The sequence below is a fragment of the Solanum dulcamara genome, chromosome 8 (genome assembly GCF_947179165.1).
Source record: "Solanum dulcamara chromosome 8, daSolDulc1.2, whole genome shotgun sequence".
In the NCBI taxonomy this organism is placed as follows: domain Eukaryota; kingdom Viridiplantae; phylum Streptophyta; class Magnoliopsida; order Solanales; family Solanaceae; genus Solanum; species Solanum dulcamara.
The window spans coordinates 70,947,293-70,958,824 of NC_077244.1; the positions used below are offsets into that span (position 1 = coordinate 70,947,293).

At 38.6% G+C, this 11,532-nt stretch overlaps 1 protein-coding gene and 1 non-coding gene across 2 annotated transcripts; both read left to right on the plus strand.

Moving 5' to 3' along the window:
* Positions 1-278: 278 nt before the first annotated feature.
* On the plus strand, positions 279-10,858 carry LOC129901579 (uncharacterized). The gene is made up of 6 exons (XM_055976815.1): positions 279-440; positions 1,309-2,353; positions 3,304-3,444; positions 4,201-4,930; positions 5,036-7,181; positions 10,389-10,858. Exons 2-6 carry the CDS (start codon positions 1,417-1,419, stop codon positions 10,416-10,418), a joined length of 3,984 nt encoding a protein of 1,327 aa, XP_055832790.1. The 5' UTR covers positions 279-440; positions 1,309-1,416; the 3' UTR covers positions 10,419-10,858.
* Positions 3,845-3,961, plus strand: LOC129901769 (small nucleolar RNA snoR86). Its single transcript, XR_008769943.1, has one exon. It is a non-coding gene; the product is annotated as a small nucleolar RNA snoR86 (small nucleolar RNA).
* Positions 10,859-11,532: the final 674 nt, after the last annotated feature.

Below are 11,532 nucleotides of genomic sequence, written 5' to 3' on the forward strand. Positions count from 1 at the left end.
ACACAAACATAATATATATTTTAAAACACTTATAATATATTTATATTATATGCATAATTCACTTTTAATACAAGTGTATATTTATCATAATATTATTATGTATTGCTATAAATTATAATAAAAATTTCTTACACAAAACTCGTTTAGGCCCAAGCCCATCATCCCATCACCCGTTCGGTTTTCCATGACCGTTAACTTTACGGATTGCGGTAAAACAAAATTAAAAAAAAAAATCTTACTTCCGTTTTTTATTTTGTTTTTTGTTTTTAACTGCTTTCTCTCTCTCCTGTGTTATATCTGTGTGCTTTTCTCTTTCTAGGGTTTAACCCATAAGAGGACTTCAATCAAAATTCTCGAATGCCTAAGCTCGCTTGGTTTCATTTCAGATCTTCAAAATCAGTTTAAATTCACATCTTCGGGACCTGCTATTTCGCAATTTGGTATGCATTTTATAGTATTGCGCGTAAATTCTTTACTGTTGTTGTTCTATTTATGGGCATGTTCATTACTGTCACTTGAAAATGCTTGGAGTTTAAAAGGTGAGGCTTTTTTTTTCTTGGGATTCTTATGCTGATGATTTTGGGATTGAGATGCAGTTGATTGATTGATTGATTATTCTCTTTGTGGAAAGTTTGAAACTTCCTTGATACTATGAAATGTTTTGCTTGCTGCTGAGGACAGCTTTAACGAAAGCTTTGGAGAAAGAAAACGAGGAGATTGGTTCTCGAGAGTCAAATTAGTGTTTTAAGTGTGTAATATTTTTTTGGAGTTAGTTTCTTGTTGATGATTTTTTTTTGGGGTTGGGGTTGGTCCTAAGAGTCTTCCTAGTTAGAGATTAAGATACAAATGTTCCTGTGTAGGTGGTTTTGTAAACTATGAAAGTTGTCAACTTTGTCGACATTCACACATTCCTTATATCTACGTTACTGAAAGTGTATTAGGTTATTTGGAGTCTAGATAGTGGTAATAGGCTTTGCTGGGAATAAAAAGAAGGCATCAGCTGGCGATGACCTAGATAAGCCAAAGTACATTCAGCCAATCGCCACCCGACTCTTATAAACTGGGGGAAGAAAGTATCCCTTTGAAGTCCAATTCCTCAAATTTGGACATGTAGTATCAATGCCAAGATTAGTTTACTGCCTTCTCATTTTTTGCATTATATTTTGTTTTCTTCTCTTTCTCTTGTTTCTTTTTCTTCATTTCTGTATATGCCTGCAAGGTCAGAGAGATTTGTGTTTTCCCCTTACCCACTGGAATTATATTTCTTGAATCTTTGAAATGTTACAAAGTTGCATTTTGTGTTTGAAGGAGCTTCTGTGGATGAGTTAATTTGGTGATCAGCGCGTGGGAACTCTTGGACCGGGTGGGATCGTGCACTCCAGATTTCTTAATTCTATTGGTAGCTAGCTGTTTGAGATGTATGGTCAGGGTAACTATGCAACTCAGAGTGGTCAAAATGCTAATACGTCTAGGCCTCGAATGCAGCAGTGGTGTCCTGCTTCTCCTCCTCCTGCTGCTCAGGCCTCACGTCCACCTATGTTTACACATGGTCATCCACCAGGACCACCCCAAGTTGGTCAGCAGAGCCCTCCTGCATATCAGCATGCTCATCCTGGTGTATGTCACCCTTGTCTACCTTTTCCAGTTCCAACAAGTGGTAGCGATTCTAGTCAATTTTATCAACTGCCCCCTCCTCCTCCTCCTCCTCCTCCATCTGCACAAGTTCATGGAAGCACCCCAATTCTGCAATCTCACCAAGTCCCTGTGCAGCATTCCCAGTGGAATCCCACTATGCATCATGTTCCACCTTCAATATCTCCGGGTGCTCCTAGAGTTCTTCCACCACCTCCACCACTAGGTCAAATGACTTATAGAGGTGCAATTCATCAGCAATCACCAGACAATATGCAAGTTTTTCTTCATAATCTTCCTCCTCCACCGCCACCGCCACCTAATTTGCAGAGCCCTAGGTTTTTCACACCATCCCAATTTGACCCCTCCATGCATTTGAGAAACCATGATTCTCATGTACAACCTGCAGTTCCTGGTCCTCAGCCACCTTTGCCGCCTTCACCTCCTGGGGATCCACCTCTTCCACCATCTTCACCACCTCTCATATCTATCACTGCAAATGCTAATAGTGCTAAAGATGAGGGGGCGTTTGAGCACGATGGAGGGATTGCTGACAGAGAAGGCTTACCAGTAAATAAGAATTTAGCCTCGGATCTTTCATCTTCTCCTCCTAAGCCTTTATCACTAGCATATCCAGGAGAAGGCTTGTCAGTTCAACTTATTAATTCAATGAACTCAGCTCCGTCTCATTCAGCTGCTGATTCTGATATGGAGATGGAAGGTAAGTGTACTATATTCTGTTTGTATGCTTCAAGTGTCGTTTTTCTCTTTCTTAGTGCTATTTTATGCCACTTGTATCCCAATATATGGGTGTAGTTTGGCCCAGTATAAAAATCATGAGCATAATAACAAATGTGAGTTGTTTAGTATTTGTTGAGAGGTACGTGGACACATATTGTCTTTTCCCTATTTAAGAATAGAAATTGAATAGGTCCTTCGTAACCTTTTGGGGATACATAAAATGTATTAAAACTTTTTAAGGGTATAGCATTTCAGGAGAGACCAAACTGACTAACTTTTTGGTGAAGTCAGCATTTTATAGCAAGGATTCTAGCATATGTTTCCTTTGAAAATGACCATTGCTTCTACCTATTATTGGAACTCTTCATTTGGGTAAGGTTTCCTTCAGTCTTATTTTCATTTGTGCTAGTCTAGATCCCTGAACTATGAGGACCTTTGCTCATATTTGAAAGACAGATAGTGGACATCAATCAATTGCAATGGGTCAGATGCAGGGAGAACCAATCAATTGCTATTAGTTGCCTATAATATCATCTCCCTGGTCTAATATAACAGAGGAAAAGTAAAAAACACGGAGGTTTAAGAGGACTCCTTACTAGAGCTCTACATGCAGCTGAAGGAGTCCTAACTGTGGTTCTGATGTCTATTTAGAAAAAGAAAGAGAAGCGAGATTCTTGCTATTTCAGTTAAAGAATATGAGGTGATTGAACTACACTTTTGGAGTTTTTGATTGCGTTATCTAGTAGTTTATCAAGCTCTATTTCGCACTTGCTTCTTTAATATATGCTTGTTTCCTTTGCAACCTGGTCTCTGAATCCTTTGAGTTTCTTTATTACTTAGAAGCTTCATTTTTCCTGATTGATGAGTGTGAAAGTTTGTAGTCTATGGTTGGAACTCTGAAACTATCTTGCTTCTCTGTTGGATTGTCAGATGACATCACCCAGCTCGATGAAGATCAACAAATCCATCCTTTGGGGCCTGAGAAGCAGTTACAGGATAGCTTAGCTGAAGATATACTACATCGAAATTCATCGTGCTGTAGGCCCTTGGAATCAGAGAGACAAAGACTAGGTGAAAACTGTTTATGCAAATAGAGGAATTGAACTGAAAATTCTGTGCAAGTGACTCATGTTAAAATAGCTCTAATGTCTATAGTTGAAAATATGTTAGGAAGCTTCCACAAATGTGAAATTGAACTTCAGCTAATATGAGATAAAGACACCCCTGAAAAATTTAATTGTTTATAATAGTAGCTGTATTTTTTTGTTTTGCTGTTGACGACATTTTGATTTGATAGCTAGTCCTAAGTCAAGTAAAGGAGTGAGGTTGCAGTGGGATGGAGGCTAGCTTATAGATAGTTTAATCCTAATGAATCCTCTTAACAATGAATTAAAATGAACTTAAATAGAGAGTAATGAATACGTAGGATTCATATTTCCAACCCATGTAACTTGGATTGAGGGTAGTTCTTGATTGATTGGCTGATAAGATTCTTAGATTTTGTTAGGTTGATGATATCAACAAGCTATACACAGTGCCTTTCAAATACTTTTCGTTTTGATTATGGCCTTGAACAAATCGCTAAATTTTCCCTTATTACTACATTTTTTTTCACTTTTTTTTTAAAAAAAGATTCTTAGATTTTGTCAATTTTAAAAAGAAGATTCTTAGATTTTGACTTTGATATTTATAACTTTCTCCAAAAATATGAAAGAGATTTTGACTTTGATATTTATAACTTTCTCCAAAAATATAAAAGAGATTTTGACTTTGATGCAAAGTTGCCTCCTTTGTGTTTGTATCCTCTTACATCTTGAGTCTCTGCAGATTCTCCATATCGTGCTCCTTCAAGTTTTCAGGAATCATCTTCCGAGGCCAATGGTTTAAATAGGGATAATGAACCCCTCTTGGATGATCATGTGCAGACATCTTCCCTAGAGAAAAAAATGAGCCATCCTAGTGGATCACCCACCGATAAGGAGGTTGATCTTGAAAATGTTCACAGTCAGCTCATGGGAGCTGCCAGCCCTTTTAGGCTAATTCAAGGCTATGCTTCGGACAATAGTTTAGACGATGATAGTGAGAATTGTCTTGAAAATCTTGGCCGTTTGACAGTTCCTCCATCCAGTGAAGTTGTTACTATAATTCCCAAGACCGGTACTGGGAAATCACCAATATCCTCAGTTAAACCTTCTAATTCTGTTGCCAAAGATGACACTGAATCTTTTGGTGCTTTCAATTTTGAGGATTCAATTGATCATAGTAATGGAACTAGATTATCTGAAGGACTTCATTCGGAAAATGTTTTGGGCGTTAATGATAATGACAACTTTGATATGCGTAGGGAAGATTCTAAGAATAAATCTCCTATACGGAAGGTTGATGAGTTTGGGAGATTGGTTAGGGAGGGGGTCAGTGACAGTGATTCTGATGATTCGCGAAGGTATAAGCGGAGACATGGAAAAAGAGGAAGAAGCCGGAGCAGAAGCCGCTCTCCATATGATAGGAGGAGGAAGAGTCCACGGAAGAGAAAGGACAGGCGAGATCGATCTCGGAGGTACTCACTTTAATTTGCCTTTTGCTATGTTTCTGGACGATATCTCTTCTGTTGATTTGATTTCTTATGGATGATCTTAAAACTGTCAATGCGTAAACTTTGCAGCATCTCTCCAAAGAGATACAGAAGTAGAAGCAAGTCACCTTCTAGGCATGGGTCAACTTCTGGTGGTGACAAAATGAGAAGGGATAGAGGTTATCCTCAACAATGTTTTAATTTTCTTCGAGGCAAGTGTTACCATGGAGCATCGTGTCGATATTTCCATGCGGAGCTTGATAAGAGTGATAGATCAAGATCTTACAGGAGCAAACATCAACACCGAGATCCTCCACTTATTTTAAAGGATTCTGATATGCACGATTCAAGGGATTCTCATACACATGAAGAGATTGGGACTACACTCAAGAAATCGGTCCACAATCATGGTGGATCCAAAAGCCAGGATATTCCTGATATGGAAATGAAAAATATGAAAGAACCTGAACCTACTTCTCACCTTTATAGAAAAGAGAATCAAATGAGACCTGCTGACAGTCCAGTAATTGTTGCTGAAGTGGAGAAGCTTCATGGTGATGCTGCTGGGGGCATGCCGCCCTCAGTTGGAACTATGGAGATTCATCACTCTGAAGATCATGTCTCTGATCAGATGCTTCTAAATGCGGATGAGAAACCTAAAGAGAAATGTGATTCGTCTGTTGTGGAGTTATCATCTGTCCAGACATCATTCATGGTCCCACCTGTCCAGCTTCCTCAATTTGTGTCTGCAAAGGAGTCACGCCCATCAGATGTACTCCAGACAGCACCCTTATCAGCTTCCTTTCCTTCATTTCCATTTCCACAGGCTTCAAGTACTGCATTTGCTCAGCAGATTCCAAGAGATCACAATTGGCCCCCACGTTTTAATTCTGCATATATTGGAAGTGCTCCTCCATATCAAGCTCCATTTCCTCATCAACCATCTCCATTCGCTGTACCTCTGAGTTCGTCTTGGAATTCTCTTCCACCACGTCCAGCACAGGCACAGGCACCACACACTCAATTTGTGAACGATTCCTCTGGAAATGCAGCTGGTGTACAACATAGTGTACCTCGGTTACATTTTCAACCAAATTTAGTAGTTCCAAGGAATGACTTCTATGCAAGCATGTCACCTGATATTCCTCAAGCTGGTGAACATCATGCTTATGTGCAAACTCAACCTATCTATTCTAGGGGATCACCGAATAGACCACCAGCTTTCCTTGGTGAATCTCTGGCTCTTGGTGAACTTCCTGGTCCATCTTCTAAGAGTTACCCTTACATGCAACAGCCACATTCTGGTCCTCAGACAGTTGGTATTTCTCGACATCTTGTTGAGCCTGGAGTTAGTTCCTCTGTGTCAAGGTACACATCTGATTTGTTAGACCAGAATCAAGCTCCTCGGTTGCCTGATTTTGGGGGATCCAGGTTTTCAAGTCATTTCAACCCTTATGCATCTACATTTGACCAGCCACTAACAAAGAAATTCAGTTCGGATCCTTTAATACATGGAAGAGATATGCTCCCTAGTAGTAAATACAGTGCATTTAGTTTGAGCAATCCAATTGATGGCCATCCTGCAGAAAGTCTTGGTTCACGAAATATTACCCCACCATCTGCACATACAGCTGAAGGAATGTTCCCCCAGCCAGGTGGTAACCAGTATGATCCACTTTATGACAGCATAGAGCCATCTACTAGCTTACTTAAGAAGTCTGATCCTGGTCAAAAGCTTGAAGTAACTGATGATTCAGGCATTATGGTAAGGATCAGTGGATCCAATGAACCACAGGATGTGGAAGTAAACAAGAGGCAGAAAGGAGGTGGAACTATTGCATTCACCGTATCCGCAGAAAATGATGAATTTGGCGAGACAGCTGAGGCAGAGGTGGGTGCTGTTGAGAATGGAAGTCCAAGTGATTCCAGTGATGAGGAAGATGTTCCTACAGGAGAGATAGAGATTGAACAGGTGAAGCCATCAGGGGAGAAAAAGAAAAGTAAGGATTCCAGATCTATGAAGCTTTTCAAGAGTTCAGTTGCTAATTTTGTGAAGGAGATGTTAAAACCATCATGGCGCCAAGGTAACATGAGCAAGGAGGTTTTCAAGACAATAGTCAAGAAAACTGTAGACAAGGTCTCTGGAGCTATGAAAAGCCACCAAATACCTAAGTCAAAGGCAAAAATCGATCATTACATTGACTCATCACAGAGGAAATTAACTAAATTAGTCATGGTATGACCTCTTCTTATCTATGCTGTTTCACAAAAACCTTTTTATGAGATCTACTGGTGATGTTTATTTATTGTTAGATCTACTGGCGATATTTTAGTTTTTGCCAAAAGTTTTAATCAAGTTTACATCTTGTAAACATTTTTAGCTTAATTAAACTAGTCATGGTAACCTGCCCGATCCAACTTGTTAAATGGGTTGGGTTATGATCTGTTGATTGACTTCACCAATGGGTCTAATCCCAAATGACCCATCAAACGAATGAATCAAAATACAACCCCAACCAAAACATAGTCAAATTTGGAGATTTGAACAATGTACATTTGGAAAAACTTAAGCTAATAACTTTTTAGGAAAATGCGTTAGGTTTCGCATTATTTTCAAGAAGTGTTAAAAAAGATGAAATATTGGGTGTATTAGGTTATATCACTCATATTGACCCATGTTGATCCAACCCATTTAGACCTAGCAGACTTTGTGCGGGTTGGGTTATGACCTGATTATTGGGTTGATCCACTTTGAACCAACCTGCCCATTTTCCATCTACTAGTATGACCTTTTTCTTGACGTAAAGTTTCGTTTGGCGGGAGCGGAGAGCCACTTGACGTTAAGGAAATGAAACATCATTTTTTTTCGTTCTTTCCTTACGAGGTTCTTATCTATACTGTTACACGTCAACCCTCTGTTTTTTGATGAAGTAAAGTATTTCATTAAAAAGCTTCAAGCAGATGCAAAATTTCAGAATAGGCAAAAGGGCTCACAGAGAGCATAGACAGAAGTTGTTGGCTCCTTTACAATCTTCAAACTAGTACTGGAGAGCTAACAAAGTCTAGAAATTGTTCAGTGCTAAATACAGGAGTTAAATTGACCCAACTGAACAACATAAGTAAACATCTAGCTTTAAGAGACTGGTTTGGAGTTGAGATCCCATCAAAACATCTACGGTTCCTTTCAGTCCATAAACATCAAAAAATAACTCCAAGGATATCACCCAAACTTTCTTGATGGACCTGTCAACTCTCCATGTATTCCAGCTTGCGTAGGCTTCTTTCACATTATGTGGCATGACCCATTCTAAGCCAAAAATACAGCAGAACATATTCCATAGGAGGCCACCACACAGTGAAGGAGCAGGACTGTTTCTGTGCTATTCTGACACATAACATTTATTATCCAGATCGGGGCCTCTTTTGTTGAGATTATCTTGTGTTGAACATGCTTCTTGGAGAGCAAAAATAGGTGATCTTGGTAGGCATTTTGGTCTTCCAAATAAGTTTCCAGGGCCAAAGTTCAGTGATCTGGTTCTGACAGCATATTTGATGATAACAATCTTTCACAATGAAGGTGTTGTTTCTTCCCCATACCAATCTGCCAGCACAATTCTCATTCATATTATATTTTTTCACACTAGCAAGTAGTTCAAGCAGGCTTCCCATCTCCCAATCCTGCACATTTCTTCGGAGCATTACACTCCAGTTGTTGCCACATCTATTCTGTGCAACTGTGGAATTTTTGTCTTGAGCAATTTGGTACAGATTTGGGTAAACCTCCATGAGTGGAGTGTTACTTAGCCATCTGTCACTCCAAAATTAGTATGTGAGCCATCCCCTGCTTTGAACCATACCTCTAGAGCAAATTCACTCCACAACTTGCTAATGTATTTCCAGGGGCCAACCCCATGGGGTGAATTGGAAGTTATTGTGCTCCATTTATCCCCTCTTTCATGCTTAGCAGCAACAACTTCTTTCCAAAGACTAGAATCGTTTGTACTAAACCTCCATAACCATTTCATGAGCAAGCTTTTGTTGTGAGAAGCTAAGTATCTAATACCCAAACCTCCCTTGTTTTTCGGTTGTTTGACTTTGACCCATTTGATGAGATGAAGTCTGTGAGAATCGCTATTTCCTTCCCATAAGAAGTCCCTCGTAATCTTGTCCAGTTGATCAAGGATCTTGCCAGGGATGGGAAAAAGTGACATGTAGTATGTGGGTATGCTATCAAGCTCACTGTTGATAAGGACTAGTCTTACTCCCATTGAAAGATATTGCATCTGCCAGGAGGCCATGTTTTCTCATATTTCTCTATGATCCCATTCCAGATATCAGCATTCTTGAATTTGTTACCCAAGGGTAGGCCAAGGTAGGTGTTTGGAAATGTCCCAATAGAACATTCAATGATACTTGCCAACTCTTCAATATTAGGGACATGGTGGTGTTTAAGTGTTGTTTATTAGGATTGAATTAAGTTTATGCCTGCTGAACATTTTGCTTGTCTATCATTAATGTGGATTATTGAGTTCATGCTAGAGTGGATGTGCTGGGAATGCTTTGCAATATTTGTAAGTAGGTGGGTGGGGGGTTGTTGTGAATGATTATTGGTAGTAAATCATCCCAAAGCGAAACAGGTGTAAGACATTAGAACAAATGCAATCCTTCTCTAATCACTCAGATCAGCATACTTCTCCAAAGCCAATCCTCTAACCAATCAGTGGTGCTTTTGCTTCCTCCTTTGGGCACCTAATGGTGGTTGCATGTTTCTTTCTCACTTTTATGATACCAATGAAATACTAATTCATTGGGACATAAAAAATGTGATATTTTCAAAAAAAGTTGTATTTGAAGTTAAGTTGAAAAAGTGTGAAAAAATTCAAGTTGTGTTTGGACATTCAACTTGAAAAGAAGTTCAGATTTTGTGAGTGGAAAAGATTTTTCACTTGAAAAACTGGTTAAAACACTTCTTCAAACTTGAACTCATCTTTAATCTTTTTTGAAAATCAGTCCATGTAAAATCAAATGCTGCTTTGAGAAAAAGGAAAAAAATTATGGAAAATGAATCATCCATTGATTGCATTTTCATTAGTTGATATTCTTTTCATATTTATCCATCACTATATTGTCCAACATTCATCTAGGGACTACATGATATCACTTTGTTCAAAGGGTGACATTTGAATGGATTCTTAGGTCCCATTCTAAAGAGTTGAATATGCGGTAAAACCCTAGGTATGCAGATTACCTCAGTTGTGGCCTTGTTTGTTTTGAGACTTCTAATCTTTTCACCTGACATCTCCAACATCATTCGCCCCATGTTCTGAAGCTTACAATTCTCATAATCTAGAGACTTGGTGTGTAACCTTGGTTGTGTAGGATGCCTCGTTTAGAAGACATTATGCAAATTCTATACCATGTAACTAACAGTTGTATTTTCCAGGGCTATGTTGATAAATATGTCAAGGCATAACTATTGATTCGTTGGCTGTCCCAGTTGGCAACATCAGTTGTTCTCTGTGTATCGTCATTGTGGATGCTACTGTGACTGCTTACGATGGCGTATGCTTTGAAATGAATTCTTCCCTGACAAGCAGTGGTAGTTGCTTTGCTACTTATTTGGACAAAAGCTTAATATACATGACTGCCCAAAACATTTATGTCTGACAACTTTTCCTTGAATGAGAAACATGGTATTTGGGACAACTCTTTGGAGGGGGGATGGGATGGAGAGCCAACATCTACAGTTGAACACCAAAGTGTTTAGACTACAACAACATATTTAGAAGGGCAAAATGTATGTAATAAGTTTTGGTTTAGTATTGTTTCTTCCTAATAGATGTATTGTTTAATGGGTGTTGTGTATATGAATATTAATAGCAAGCCTGTTATAAATTTTTTCTGCGTTATTGATATTGTCTGAGTACTAGAAAGCCATATACTTCAGATAAAGTTGCTACATAAACAAAGTTATCCTAAAATCAAGGAATAAGAATTACTCAAAACTAGAAAGCCATATACTTCAGATAAAGTTGCTACTTAAACAAAGTTATCCTAAAATCAAGGAATAAGAATTACTCAAAAATAATCAGAAGAACTAGGGTAAGCAAAGCATAAGGTACAAGTCGTTGAAACAGCTAAACAAATGAACAGAAGGAATGCAAAACATTGTACATGCTTAGAATAGATAGTAACTATCCATAACGGAAATATTTAGAGTTGATTTCTAAATTTCTACAGAAGCTTCAAGTTCTACTCTAAGCTTCAAGTTCTACTCTAAAGCGAATGACCTAAGGAATAAATATATGTAACTTTATTTTATTTTATAGCCTAAGAAGATTTAGAATCAAGCAGGGCCAACATTGGAAGCCTGCACAACAACATACCCAGTGAAGTCCCACAAGTGGGTCTGGAGAGGATAGAATGTACTCAGACCTTACCACTACTTTATGGAGATAGAGAGGTTATTTCTGAAAGACCCTCGGCTCAAAAGTATCATCCCCAAATGAGAGAGAAATTAATATATATATAGCATAATGACAAAAACGAGTAACACAACACAATAACATTAGCAATAGCAAACTAAT

What these genes read in the sequence shown, in the direction of transcription:
- LOC129901579 (XM_055976815.1), top strand. Translation starts at nt 1,417, where the DNA reads ATGTATGGTCAGGGTAACTATGCAACTCAGAGTGGTCAAAATGCTAAT. An exon ending in AGGCGAGATCGATCTCGGAG is followed by an intron (nt 4,931 to 5,035) that starts GTACTCACTTTA and finishes TAAACTTTGCAG; the next exon opens with CATCTCTCCAAAGAGATACA. An exon ending in AATTAACTAAATTAGTCATG is followed by an intron (nt 7,182 to 10,388) that starts GTATGACCTCTT and finishes TGTATTTTCCAG; the next exon opens with GGCTATGTTGATAAATATGT.